Raw genomic sequence first — 14,328 nt, forward strand, 5'->3', positions numbered from 1 at the left:
AAGAGACACAAGCAAATAAGGACTCAGATCAATTCTTCCCCCATTTCACAGTAGGTTTTAATAGCATAAGCAGCTGGATGATATACAGTCCTGCTGAGAAGTATATTTTGCATTTTTCATCTTAACAATCTTTTAATTACCTCTCAAATCTCTCCTCATTCAGTAGATTATCTGCCTGGTTTATTTATGTCCTCAGCAACAGTGAGATCAAAGCAGGCACAAAGAATTTAGGATACTAAACATTTTAAAGCTACCGTGGATCAAGTCAGACAGGTCAGACTCGAGCCCTGGTCTGTCATTAGTACTCGACACATCAAGTCAACTCCACAGGGAGTCCCCGGGCTCCTGCGTTTTTGATTTGTGTGTGGCTCCAACAATTCAGCTTTCATTAGGAACCCAAGCGTACTTCAGGGCTCATTGACTGCCTGCCTCAGGGTGTGTTTTTGTTTTCCTTCATTTTTTGCATCTTCAAATGTGTTCCCCTCCTTTAATTAAGTTTTTATATGATAATAAATTGGAAGTCATCCTGGCCCTCGAGGATGGCAACAATCTCCATAATCTCTTAATAGTTTCGTAAAAATTAAAATAAGCATTTATATTCTTTGACGAATGAAAATAAGCAAATTTTGCCGGTACAGTCGCCGTAAGAGCAATATTTATCTGGTGTTCTTTTCTGTATCTGTAGTTTCCGGCCATGAGGCTTTTTCCACTTTAGGTTTCATGATGGTATCAATCAGCTGGAACCATGCTCACTTGCCCGTGTCTGCCCTCCCACTTTCCGCTCCAACACCCTCCACCCGACACCATATTTTAATGTTCCGTCTGTCAAGTGGTGTCTGGATGAAATGTAGGCTGGATATTGTTTTGCTGGGGAGGGAGAGCCGCTGTGTTTCCAGTAATTGAACATAAGGTTCTCAGCACAGCTCGGGAAATAATAATAGGCCCAGAATGTAATACAGCAAGCAAGGCACAAAAGAAAATATTTTCATCTCCCTCTCCTCTCCTATCTTTTTTTTTTGGTTTATCTCCCTCCTTTTTGTTTTCTTCATTCCCAAACAATTTTTTGCTGTACTTGCCATTTTCCCCTCGCTCATATTCTGCACAGTGTTTAATTTAACGGCACTGAGCGGTGCTCCTCCAGGAGAACGATTCATTCTGCAGTAGTGTCATTGTGAAGGTTTGTGAAGGTTTTGACACGTTGACGTCTGATAGGTTACCAGATGCAGCTGTCGGATTCATTTGCATCAGAACTACCTGCACAATCAGCTTTACCTGCTGTCAGGAGATTGTCCGAGTCAGAAGTGTTCACAACAGCATCAAAATTTCCGGAACATTCAGACTAAGGTTGGCGCCTGGGTAGAGCGCCCACTCGCTCACCATGAGTTGTCCAAAAATGTTGCTGCTGTATTCTCACATGGGCTCACTCTGACATTTTCTGGAAACTGGGGGACAATTAATCGTTGGCACTGTTCACTCAGCCTGTCTGATGATAGTTGTGTCAATTGCTTCTAGTGGGGTCCCATGAACTCACAGAGATGGAGATTGCGTGATTTATCGTTTCCTCTTTCCAATTTCAGTCCATCTTAGTTGCCACGGTAGCCGACAACGGTTACCTAAGGAACTTGACTCTATGTACTTTTTTTTATAAACACTGCTCTTTTATTCAATGTGAAAGACATAAAATACCATTCCAGACCATCTCTCACAACTAAGCACAGTTGTCAATCAATCGGTGGCGTGAATGTAGCATAGTTTATCTCTCTCCCTCCATCTTGGGTAAAATAAAGGTGTATGATAATTATTGTGATTTGCACATATGATATCCGATTCAATGTTTACTTCTTCCTCTGCATACTAAAACCTCTTCATTAGGGAGAGTAGAGACTTTTATTTGCTGAGTGCACAACACAGTTCAAATAAATATGCATTTAATGATATGTTAATTATGAAACATTATATAAATATGTAAAATTCCCTCTGCACAGTGTGATTTCGTTGGCCACAGGTGGTTAACCCCTCTTTTGATCACCCACTGCAGAGTTTTCAGTCATAAATCTGTGAAGCAGAGCAGAAAAAGTCCCGTGTAGCATCTGGTCAATGTGTAGACAAACACCAGGATTCCAGCCCTGAGGAAGATCACACTCTAAAATACTTGAAAGTGGTGTAATGTGACACTGGTTCCCAGATTCGGATTTGCTGAGATCAATAGTTTGTTCCTGTCCAACCTGCAGCTTTTACCCACTCTGACAAACAGCCATCTCCACTTTCCCTGCCGTCTTCTTTCCTCCAGTGTACCTGTCGTAAGGACATGGTGAAGATTTCCATGGACGTGTTTGTGCGCTGCCTGCAGCCCGATCGCTACGAGCTGTGGAAGCAGGGCAAAGACTCTACAGTGTTAGATCATTTGAAGTCCACTGAGCTCAGCTGCCCCGAACTGGAGCAATGGAAGCAGAATCGCGTCACCTTCCGAGAAAACCTCCTGCGAAGGTGAGAGGTCATACTATACACACTGTCTCAGTTTAAAACACACGTTACAGATGTACTAATTGACTGAAACTTAGCCAGTAAAAGTAGGCCAAAAGAGTGAAGTAGTGGGCAACTCGATGTGCTGAGCAAAACTCATTTCTCTCATTTTGGATATGTGCTAAATTGTCATGTTACTGAGGCATAATGTGTATGTGTGAGCATTCGTGAAATTTTTACCTGCCTGTCTCTGGCAATAACTCTAGACTCTAAACCCTATAGGGCCATGCAGAAGATGAAGCAGTTCCGTCGTCTAAAGCTGGAGGAGGTGAAGGTGCTGGCAGAGGAAGGCATTGAGCTGAACGCCGCCGAGTACCAGCGCCAGGTGGAGGAACGTGATGCTCAGCGGAGGAAGGAGAGGGAAGAGCGTCTAGCCAGAGAAGCCATGATGACCCTGGAGGCCATGGAGCGCGAGGAGCAGGAGGCCGCTGAGGCTGCTGCTAAAGCAGCTGAGACTCCAGCCTTAGACGGTGAGGATGATATGAGCAGCGCGGTTGTCTTTTTGTATTCTCCCAGTTTAAGAATCACTGTACTTGATTAATGCGGACATTCGCAAAATATTACTGGTTCAATAAAAAAAACATTTTAGATAGTGTTGATGCAGATTCAGGAGGAAGGAAACCGTAGATGTCTTAAGCAGAAGTATTTAGACTTTTGCTTCGCTACACAGATCAACAGTGTATCGCGTCCCATGACAGTCTGCCTATCTCCGGTCCCTGTAGTTGTATTTAGCTCTGTCTCTGTCAGAATAATGTCGTCATCTCACCGCGACAATGACACCTCCCGAGACAGCCCACCGACTGTTTCGGCTTGCCATAGATAAGATGACCTCGCTTGGTGCCTGAGAAAGCTCATCTTAAGAGTTTTTCAGGAGGAAAGGAGAAAATTCCACAACAACCTTCTTCTGAAGTTTTTTTTTCCCCCTCCTCTTTTTTTTTTTTATATCAGCAGAAGAACATGAGGCCAAACCACAGAACCTGACTGAAGACGGTGAGAAAAAGAAGCAGAAAAAGCCAAAGAAGATGTCAAATGTACACAACGCCATCACTGGATTTGAGGAAGCGTTTGAGCAGTATGCTTCATCGGGCACCACGAATTCAAATACCCCCGTGGTCAGTCCTGCAGAGGTGGGGAACCCTCTAACCCCAAGGCAGAGTGGCATCCCGTCAGACAACAAACTAGATGTAAGCGACACCAAGGTAAAGACCAACACACATGTCTGTTGACTTGCAGGGCAGCACATTTTTTGCTGTTCTCTTTCTTATCCACACTTTCTGGTATTTTATTGTACAAATATGTAGCTGGCGGGAAATAGATTTGAACTACCTTTTAGGTGCTTTTCTGCCACAGTAACAGGTAATGCTGGTTAATCTAACATGGCAAAACTTCCCCACAGTATCGGTGTAACACATAGATGAAATCCAAGAATCAGAATGTAGGTGTCTTTCAGTGTTGATTAATGTGATATTGCATTAAATTAACCAAGGTATATATTTATTGGATTTAACAGTGATTTACAAAGTGATTGTCTACTTATGAATATCTTGAAAGGGTTTTATACATGTGCTGCTTTATGTTGCAAAGTTAAAAGACTGGGAAAAAAATAAAAACAAAACAAACTTTTATTTTATCAGGCATGCTACTCCAAGATGAAGATGCCAACGGAGGTAAAAAAGAGTCGGCGTCATCCCCTCACCAAGCCACCCACACGCTCCCCTCTGTCCGTCGTCAAGCAAGAGCCGACCGGTGACGAAGGTATGTGACTGGCTGTCATTGCATATTCATCTAATCTATGTTATTGTAAATGTTTGCATAGGAAGATTTATACTGTTGAAGGGGAGTCGCCCTTCTTCAGTGAGCTGTTAAACCCACCTACAAGAATTTAATAAACCTGATCTCATGTAATGTAAATGTGGTTTAATATTTGATATAAATGAAACTGTCACAAATTAATCCCACATAGAAATATCGCAAGAAACCTATATCTTTTGAACACTCAAAATAATCAATAATACATCCATTATCAATGTCCATCCCTTTTTTTTCTCTGTTCCCGCGTCATTATTCATCCCACTTATTGTCGTCTGTCGCTGCGTGAAATGAAGGAAAAACATTTTTGTTTAGATTATCGACCTGGAAAAAAAGAAAAACAAACATGACTAAAGCTCCCTGTAGATAATGAAATCAAGACTGCAAAGCTTCTTTTTCCTCCTCCCCTCATTCTGACTTTTCTTTTTTTTCCCCACATTTTCTGATTGACACTTATTGATCTGGGGATCATGACTTCCAATTAACTGCTTTCAAAGTCATTTTAAGTCGGCAGCAGGGGACCTGACTCTGGGCCTGTCCTTCAGGAGAATGCATGGGGGACAAGGAGAAAGAGAAAGGCCAGTGTTGGGAGAAAAAAGAGACTTAAATGGGAATCTTGTGAAAAGATTGTCCTTCCCTCTGTCCAGGTCTAACAAACTGTCTGGATCAGTAGCTTAAGGGGCTTCGCTGCTAAATTGATTCCTGAGGTTGTTGTTGTTGATGCCTCTGCTATTTGTCATCAGCCAATAATTCAGACCGTGGTGATGTTGTTGTCTGGGCGACAGCCTGCTCTTTTTGTTTCTTGGCAAGAGCTTCCATGTTTAAAAGATTCTTGTCCATTTCCAAAAATGCTTTGCATGCATTTACGAGAAAAATAAAAATCATTACCAGTGATGTCTTACTTTAGACGATGGCCTTGTTGTGCAGCAGCACTCAAATGAATTTGATTGTTTTATCCACAGAGCCGTCCTCCCCCATGCCACTGGACGACATGAAGAAACAGGAGCACCTGTGGCAGAACCTCTCACCCAACTTCCTGGCAGAGAAGGCCTTCAATGCTGCAGTCGCGGCACTCCAACCACACTGTGCTGTCTGCTCGCTCTTCTGCCCCTACAATAAGGTACAGCCACACACTGCAGCGACGGCACATTCATGTTAGCCAGCAGGATTAGTAAAGTATGTCATTCGTTAGTTGACAACAAATTGACAACAGCCGTGGGGACATAAATGCAAAGAAAGGATTAATCTCAACCAATGAAAAGACTAACATATAATCAAAATCGTCCTCTTTCCTCCTGACCTTTCCAGCCACACAAAGATGGGTCCGTTGCGAACGACACCCCGCATGCCTCCCTGCCCCGGCACGGCAGTATGACTCGTCCACTGGTCCCAGAGATGTGCTTCTGCGTTGGGGCAGGAAACACAGAACCTCCACCCACCAACCATCACATCGGAGACGATGGCACCAGTCTTCTGCTCCGCTGCTCATCTTGCAACATGCAGGCTCATGCCAGTGAGTGGAATACCTTCAATACAGCAATGGATCAATAACGCGTTGAGCAGTAAAAGTAAATCTGACCACAACACATTGGAGGAAGTTAAATTTCAGCTTTTACACTGAAGCAGCACCAGGAGGTCAGAGCAGCTGCTGAGGCCTTAGATAACAGGTTTTTAAGGATGTTAAAAAGCGGTCCTTGGACAACATTTTCTATTTAATGTATTTATGTATCGAATACGTTTTAATGTTAACTGATGAAGCATAATGGCTGTGAAACAATGATGTCTAAAACAGAGCTCTTTTGGTCACCAGTATATTGAGGATATGAAATGGTAAAATAAACAATAAGAAATTATCTGCAGTGGTACACTAGCAACATTTGATTTATAACATCCAGAATCGTGGTCTTAGCCAGCTACAGGCCCGTTCACGGGCTGACAAGTTTTACGGATGGGCTCTAGTTGGCAAACCCCTGTTCTTCTTGACTATTCACAACTTTTTTTTAAATCCCTGGACCCTTGAGAATAGTGCTGGAAAAAAAGGAACACTGACGACTCCACTACAAGAGTGCAACAAACTGTCAGTCCAATTCCCCTGTTGCTACACTCAGCGAGGCTTCATAGTTTAACTCTCCTTGACTCGGGTTGAACTAGCTAAGAGGCCGCTCAAGCAACGCATGGGCCTCTCTGACGGCGGCACAATATAAAGCATTTTTTCAAAAAGCAAATGATCAAGTGAATTTGGCTTCCATCATAGCAAAGTGTGAAAGGACAGGCAGCTTGCTAACATCGTGTTAGAGATCTCTCTCTCTCTCTATCTCTACTGGAAAAAGAAGCTGTTGTTTGTTTTCAAATCATGCTACAGATAAACAATATTTTAATTCAGTGGTGTTTGTAAAATAAGAAAGTATCAACTTTTTGTTGCTGCACATTGAACCACATGAATTACAGCATGGGCATGTGCAGTCAGTAAAAAGCACAACGCACACACCAACCCTCCTGGGTTCTTATTATCCCTATAGCTGAGGTGCACCTTCAAAAAGGGCCAGTTCATTAGTCATCCAGGGATGAGCCGGGCTCCGATGGGGAAAGCAGCGCTGCTATTGATAAGAGGACATGAAGCAGAAAGAGCCCCTGTCAAGAAACACCCCCATCTTTCTGCTCTCCGTTGTTTTTGAGTGGAAATCCAACAAAAAATCGTTCAGACGGGCCTAAGTGTTACATAAACGTGCCAGTCCTTCGGTTCAGAATCCCAAATTGGAGATAGTGAAGAGAAGATCCAGCCAGTTGTGTATAAAATGTGAACAAACTGGTAAACGAGCAGGTTCGGTGTTAAGTGCTTTGAAGAGGACACAGAGAACAAAGTAATTGTGAAAAAATTAGGACTTTGATAAATACTGGGGTAAAACTGCTACACAGATCATTAATTCTGATCATCTATATGCTCCTGGATCTAGAGGCTTTGGAAACATGAAATGTAAAAAGATAAAAAAAAGTAAGGTATGTGAAGTCAGTTCTCATCATCTTTTCTTTCTTCTAGGTTGTTACGGTGTAAAGCCAGACTCTGTCGGTGATTCCTGGATGTGCTCCAGATGTTCAGCAGGAGCCTGGACAGTGGTGGGTGGCAGCATTACCTCACGTCACACCTCCATGATTAAAATGTTGTTGTATAAGTGTTCATATTAAATTACTAATAAAGTGGGGGTCAAACGTCCAAAAGAGCTGACGGCACTTAAGATGGCACCCATTCATGTATAGTAAAACAAAAAAGTTTGTATCTGCGTCACCCTGTCCCCCATTTCCCTCACCGCCTGAACCCAATCCTCTTTTTTTTTTTTTCTGTTTTTCAGGAGTGTTGTCTCTGCAACTTGCGTGGAGGAGCTTTCAAGACCACCATAGATAACCGGTCAGTGGCACATATGTACCAGATATATACCTCTTTCCTCACATCAAATTAGTTGCAAATTCACAAATACCTAAATCCCAATGGGTTTATTAAAATGTCTTTATTCAGGAAACAAATGAAAAATAATCACTGTATGACGTGTTGATGTTGACGGTCTCTCTCCATGTGTAGGTGGGTCCACGTCATCTGTGCCATCGCTGTGGCTGAAGCTCGCTTTGTCAACGCCATTGAAAGGGAGCCAGTAGACGTCAGCGCTGTTCCAGAAACGCGCAAGAATCTGGTATGTTGAAGCAGAGACAAAAGACTTATTCATCTCTCTTAAGGTACAATGTGATGCCAAACGGGCAGCTTCACAGTTAAAATCTTTACCGTAGTACTAAAAATGACAACCTCTATCTTTAAAGAAATGTTTAAAACTTCCTTGTGCAATGGGGAAAAAAAGGATGGAGTTGACGCTGACTCAGGAAGACGGAGATCGTGAGTGTCTTAAGCAGAAGTATTTATTGCAAGAGCCCAATATATTGAGGAGATTTCTGGTTCGTTACACAGATCATCAAGTGGTCAGTGCACTGCGTCCCTAAAACCTGCCTATCCCCGGTCTCTGCGGTGTATTTATCTCTCTCAGAATCACATGTAGTCATCTCACAGACAGAACGGCTGTCTTTATAGTTAACCCTCTGTCTCTGTCTGAGTGTGCTCGATATTTACCGCAGTGCGCCTCGCAAGATGTCTTTCAACTAAAACTTAAATTCTGCAACTACGACACCCCGAGACAGCTTTCGGCTAACCATTGACTGTCCCGGCATGCCAAAGATAAGATGACCTCGCATAGCGAACAAACACTTCTGAACAGTCTCGCCGAGAGGAGAGAAATTCCCATACACCCTGTACTCTTTAATGCAGACCCTTATTTCTTTTGCCATAACTTCATCCTTAATTTCCCTCTTTCACTCCTATAGTCTTTATCTACTTAGAGGCGAATCCATTCTTTCCTACTCACTGCCTCTGTATCTGTCGCTCTCTCCATTACCCACCCTCCTTCCCCGGTGGATGGATAGATCATGTTTTTGTGAGCTGTGGATGACACAGGGTAAAACAGATGTGCTGAAGGGAATGGCTGAATAATCAGCTGTCATTTCTCACTGTGCCAAATGAACTGCATCGATCCCGTGGGCAAGAGGCAATTTCCTTATCGCTGCCACGTCTTTGAACACAACTCGTCCCCTCCCTCCCTTCCTCTCCTCTAGCCATCCCTTCTTCCCTGTCTCTCCGCTCCCCCTCCGTTCACCCAATCCCATTTCTCAGGCAGTAGCAGTGCTTGCTGGTGTATTATAACAAATCTACAGCCCCCCTTCTCTCTCTCTGAAAATCTATCAAAGACAAGCTGGTTGACATTTGCATCCGAGTGCTGTCAAAGTAAGTTTCCTCCATCTCTTCTTAAAAGGCCATGAGAAGAAACTCTGCAGTCTAATGATTCGGATGGCTGGGCTGATCAAATGTGAACACGCACGTAGCACACTTGGAAGCAGTTTATGTTGCAGCATATTCAGCAATCGCTGGGTTTCCCTCCCATCTACGAACGCATGGTTTTCAGGGATGGAGAGATAGTTATTTCAGATTTTCTCAGATACAGTGAACACCGAACAAATCCAAATTAAACAGATGAATTTCCAACCATTCCCTTCCAGGTCCATTCTCCTGTTACATGCAGCAAAACGCCAAAGGAAGCGGTTGTTATATGGACTACTGCTCTATTTCTGGAGTTAGCAGAGTACTCGAGAGGGTGGATGTAGTGTTCATTAGCATGCACTGTTTTTTATGCTAACAGAGGCCACGGCCAAAGTCATACATTCTCATATTGTACTAATCGAGGCTCAAAATGCATTTAAAAAATGGATCGAAACAAGGTATGTTTTTGTAGATTTCTTTAAAAATTATACTGATTTTGAATTGGAGATTGAATGGAAACATCAAAAGGTGTTAACAAAGTCATGTGTCTTTCCTCTCATCACAGGAGGTCTGTGATTTGCAAGCGGTGAAAACTTTAAGCCGTAGCAGGCGTTTAAATATTGCTCAGTAAAGCTCTTTTGAGAGCTGTTGTATATATTTCCTGCACCCGTACAAAAAATGAAGTATTGGCACTTCAATAAAGAATTTTTATTTGTTATCGATTGGCTGGGCGCTGCGCTACAGCTGCTCGCCGTGTGATTTGTCAAAAGGAGGCGGATGGAGAAGGAAGGGTGAGAGAGAGAAAAGAGGGATTGGGAAAATGCAGACTGTGTGTGTGATAAATAATTTCAACAAACTGAGTACACGGACCAGTCAGATAAGACGAGATGGCTGTCAAAGCTGTTGGGAGAAGAGTTTGAATCTGTTAGTTAGATTGACGCACTGTGTAATGAGGGAATAGTGTATATAATCCCACATTTGTCTCATAAAATGTATGTCTGCAGATGATTTCTCAAAAACAAAGAGTAAAACAAATAAAACTTTTTATTAGGATTTGAGGGAAGATGACGTTTCTGAAACATACCTGAGGTTGCCCTGGTGTATTGAGAATATAACTCAGTTTGACAGGGTTAATTCTCCTACATGCTGTTTGTCCCTCTCCTAGTTGCATCCTGGCTTTTCATTTATCTCCCCCATGTTCTCTCCGTCTAAACTGAAACGGGGGACAAATGAGAGATGGGGAGGATTGAAGGATTTGAAGTGAATGGGGTTGTGGGGCTTGTATGTGTGGTGTGGTTATGTGTGGAAGTGGCTCTGTAGAAAGCAGATCTGGTTCACAGACTCGGGCAAAGCTTTGGTTGGCTGGTGGTAATTTCACAGTCAGGATGTGGGGATGGGATGAAGGGATTTGAAAAGGAAGGTGCTTGAGCAGCAGTAGAGGTTGAACAAGTGATGCAAGAAAGGAAAAACATTTTTTGAATGCCCCAGTGACTGTTCAGGCTGCTGTTGTTAACAGCTGTAACGCTCAACGTGTAAAAAAAAAAAAGAAAAAAAAAAGTGAGTTGGGAAGAGAAAACACAAGAACAACCTGACTTGAGCTACTTTCAGATTTGAACTGAATTTATTTTCCGGAAATTTGCTGGAGGGGGAGAACGCAAATGTCCACAAATGTTGCTCCGGACATTTCCCGGAATTTTTCTCGCCAGCCAGTAAAAGTTCTGGAACATGTCTGACAGAGCCCATGTGAGAATACAGCAGGAAAATGTCCGGAGGACTCACAGCGAGCGAGTGGTCATATTAAGGTCTGTAAACAAAAACACTTTCCACAGAGGAATTATCGTCAAGTTGTGCCTCCTGCGCTCTCTACCCAGACGACACTAAATGTTCGGTTCGGACTCTTGACAATCTCCTGCTGCATTCGTCATATTTGAAAGGCAAACTCCGGATAATGTCCGAACCCAATTTCCCTGATGTCTTCCAGAGTTCATGTCTGAAAACTCTCTCTGTATCAATTTTGTGAAACATCTTCAATATGAATTTTGAAAGTGTCGTGTTTTGACGACAATTTCCCTGATACAGTCGTTTGATAAATGTGTGACGGAGAAGCATCTGTAATCATGAACACTTTCTTTTCTTTGTGTCTCTGTGTTGCTCCGTTCACATATTTCAGATTCAACATTATTGTATTAAGCTGAGAGTCTTTTACAGATACCCCTTAGTAGTTTTGGGTTTGTCTGGCAGTAGGTGACCAAAGGACAGATTATAATTCCTGTGAAAAGGAAACATCTGTGAAAAGAGAACTCAAGAAGTAAAAAAAAAAAAAAAAAAAAAGGATACATTTTTTTCCTTCTCATTGCAGAAGTGTGTGTTCTGCCACGGCAAGAACGCCAATCCGAACCGCGGTGCCTGTATCCAGTGCTCGTATGAGAACTGTGCCACCTCCTTCCACGTCACCTGCGCCCAAATTGCCGGTGTCATCATGAAGCCCGCCGACTGGCCCTACGTGGTGTCCGTCACCTGCCACAGGCACGCACGGGTCTCTGCGAAGGTGAGTGCACATCGAGAGTAGTAATAGACCATTGAAGTGTGTTTTTGTCAAAACAAATCCACAGAAGCTCAGATTTGATTCCTTTTTTTGTTTTGCTGTTTTAAGAGAAGGCGTTACATTTGTCAGAAAGTGGTTCAAGGGAAAATTGTTTTTTTGTTTGTTTCATTGTAGTGGAGAAAGTTTAACATTTTCTTTTTCTCTTGTTATGAAATGACTCTTGCCTGAGTAGTGGAGATTTTTGTGGCCCGGGCAGAAGCACAACAATTGATAAAAGGTTTAAGCCGATGAGCGAAATCAATAAATTTATTTTTGAAATATTCTTGTGAACAACGTAACTCTAATTTCTGTTCCTGTCACAGAGTTGGGAATTTGAATATATATTTTTAAGCCCCTTCCTACATTACTAGCTGCATTGTAGAAAATAGTTTTCCACCTATGTCTTGTTAACACAATCTTGTGCCTCTTGTTTATGGTTCTCTATGAGAGACAGAAAACATGACCAGCCTATCATATTTGATTTTCCAATTAAACCTGTTTCTCCCTCCCTCCAGTCGCGGACAGCACCCAAAGGCCCACAGACTTCGAACCTGGGCCAGAGAGTGATCGGCCGCAACAGTGACGGCTGGTACTACCACTGCACCATTATCGGCATGGCAACGCAGACATTCTATGAGGTCAACTTTGATGATGGGTCATACTGTGACAATCTGCACCCAGAAAACATATTGGTGAGTTCTTTTTTAAAACAACATAAATATCCAAGAAATCAGAAATCAAACTTAATTTTCTGCTGCCTGTTAAAACACTTGAAAGCAGTTTGGATTGCATAAAAGTTAAAAGTGGGGAACGTAACCAAAATCCTGCCAAAAAACTGCTATTAGCCAAATGTGTTTATTCTGGATAGTGAATGTGTCACGAGCTTCCTCTGGTCAGGTACTTGTAATGTTATAGTAAGTTTATTCAGGTAAATGACCCAAGCACGTCTGTTAAATGTCATTTTTCTGTCGCTCCATCTTATTCCTCCATCTACATCCTCTTTCTCTTCTTCCCCCCTCCTCAACCTCATCCTCCTCCTCCTCTCAGAGTCACGACTGCCTGCGTAACGGTCCTCCAGAAGCCGGGGAGTTGATTGTGGTCAGCACGCCAGAGGGTCAGATCCTCAACGCGTCCTTCATCAAACAGCACACTCACAAGTTCTACCAGGTGAGGGCACAACACAACCAGTGTTAATGAGCCTTGTTCATTTATAGTCTTCGGTCAACTAGGTCATTTGGGAAATGTTTTATCTATAATTTTGCATACTGCACCATAGCCCAGAGATCTCTTACTGAAAAAGCGTCTGTATTAAAAACAATGTCTGCGATATAATCAAACCCTTCTTCCATGTTGTTGTTTGATCCCTATACTGGGGGAAACATTTGCAGACATGTATTCGTGTCTCAATCTTGAATCTTGTGTCTGTATTCCTCTTCAGCAAGTCAGTGTTGTATCTCTCTGTGCTCCTTTCACGTCTCGGCGTGGCCGGTGGCCACAGATCCGAGGGTCGCGTTACAGACGAGGAACAGCGTTATCACGAGTAAAAGAAAAAAACAAGCCTCCAGCTGGTCACTGTGTCGAGTCCACAGCCCTGACCTTGTCCTTTTTTTTTTTTCTTCCTCAAGATCTAGATTTACATTTAAAGTATTTGCTGATGGTCTTTTTCAGCCAGTGAGCAGCTTTGGGGTTCAGTGCCACGGTCAAGGGCATTTTGACAGAACACATGGTTGTTGATGAGCCATTTGTTGTGGCTACAATTCAGCCTGTGACTTTCTGAGTACAAGTTTGCAATCATTTTAGTCACCAAGCCTCCCTGACACTCTTTTCCTCGCAACCTGCTGACGCGTCTTCGTTCTCTATGCTAACGGTGGGATCTCCCCTTGATAGAGCCCCAGGTTAAATATTGTTAGAGCTGTGCTCTCTGCTCACGGGAGACCGAACAGTTGGAGATGTTGATTCATTGATCTTGAGCTTTTGTTGTATCTGTGCAGGTTGAGTTTCAGGACCAGAGTCAGCTGATGCTGAAACACTCGGAGATCCATCAGCTGGACCAGGAACTGCCCAAGAGGGTCCGAGCCCGATTGGTGAGTATTTTACTGAATTGTATTTTGCTTCTGCAAACAATAACAAGCTCAAACAATATCTTGTATCATTCAGTAGAAGGACTCGCAGATAAAACAACTCTTTATTCAAACACACAACCAACGCTTTGTAGCCCACAGAGGCTGTTAATTTGAATATATATCTGTTGTATCTGGTAAAAAAAAAAAAAAAAAGAGTTGATGTGCTTCTGAAACTTTAATTCAGCGTTGACATGTAAAGGGTTCTGATTCAGGGCCATGCCACAGATATTTCCCATGAATATTTATCCAGATGAAGGCTGGGCTCACTTTTAAAACCCTGGTTAGATGTGAATACACTTAATAACAGATTTCATAGATCATGTCCAAATGGTAAATCTAAACTGCACTGGGTGATTGGACAGGACCGATCGTGAGCTTTAATATCTCAGTAACTCATGCAAACCAACATGGATGTGTATTAATCTACGCATTATTCA

The 14,328-nt window shown here is 42.7% G+C and overlaps 1 protein-coding gene and 1 long non-coding RNA gene across 8 annotated transcripts in view; one reads left to right on the forward strand and one right to left on the reverse strand.

Annotated features, from left to right (window-relative positions):
- Positions 1 to 14,328, forward strand: part of kdm4b (lysine (K)-specific demethylase 4B) — a 38,017-nt gene that overhangs the window by 21,214 nt on the left and 2,475 nt on the right. The window contains exons 9-21 of one of the 2 annotated variants that reach the window (XM_035647253.2): positions 2,291 to 2,487; positions 2,746 to 2,993; positions 3,472 to 3,722; positions 4,158 to 4,278; positions 5,295 to 5,452; positions 5,641 to 5,845; positions 7,370 to 7,446; positions 7,680 to 7,735; positions 7,907 to 8,015; positions 11,544 to 11,732; positions 12,284 to 12,460; positions 12,816 to 12,935; positions 13,760 to 13,852. In XM_035647253.2, coding sequence (XP_035503146.2) covers positions 2,291 to 2,487; positions 2,746 to 2,993; positions 3,472 to 3,722; positions 4,158 to 4,278; positions 5,295 to 5,452; positions 5,641 to 5,845; positions 7,370 to 7,446; positions 7,680 to 7,735; positions 7,907 to 8,015; positions 11,544 to 11,732; positions 12,284 to 12,460; positions 12,816 to 12,935; positions 13,760 to 13,852 — 2,001 coding nt within the window. The remainder of the gene's footprint in view (positions 1 to 2,290; positions 2,488 to 2,745; positions 2,994 to 3,471; positions 3,723 to 4,157; positions 4,279 to 5,294; positions 5,453 to 5,640; positions 5,846 to 7,369; positions 7,447 to 7,679; positions 7,736 to 7,906; positions 8,016 to 11,543; positions 11,733 to 12,283; positions 12,461 to 12,815; positions 12,936 to 13,759; positions 13,853 to 14,328) is intronic. The other variant, XM_035647254.2, reaches the window with a different exon arrangement.
- LOC118318010 overlaps positions 7,801 to 14,328 on the reverse strand; it is a 92,243-nt gene continuing 85,715 nt past the window's right edge. Inside the window, exons 5-8 of one of the 6 annotated variants that reach the window (XR_004795596.2) lie at positions 10,269 to 10,397; positions 10,055 to 10,084; positions 8,736 to 8,809; positions 7,801 to 8,012 (exon numbers count right to left, since the gene is read on the reverse strand). This is a non-coding gene — a long non-coding RNA (uncharacterized LOC118318010). The remainder of the gene's footprint in view (positions 8,013 to 8,735; positions 8,810 to 10,054; positions 10,085 to 10,268; positions 10,398 to 14,328) is intronic. The other 5 variants (XR_004795597.2, XR_004795592.2, XR_004795595.2 and 2 more) reach the window with 5 other exon arrangements.

The sequence above is a fragment of the Scophthalmus maximus genome, chromosome 13 (assembly GCF_022379125.1).
Source record: "Scophthalmus maximus strain ysfricsl-2021 chromosome 13, ASM2237912v1, whole genome shotgun sequence".
Lineage (NCBI taxonomy): Eukaryota > Metazoa > Chordata > Actinopteri > Pleuronectiformes > Scophthalmidae > Scophthalmus > Scophthalmus maximus.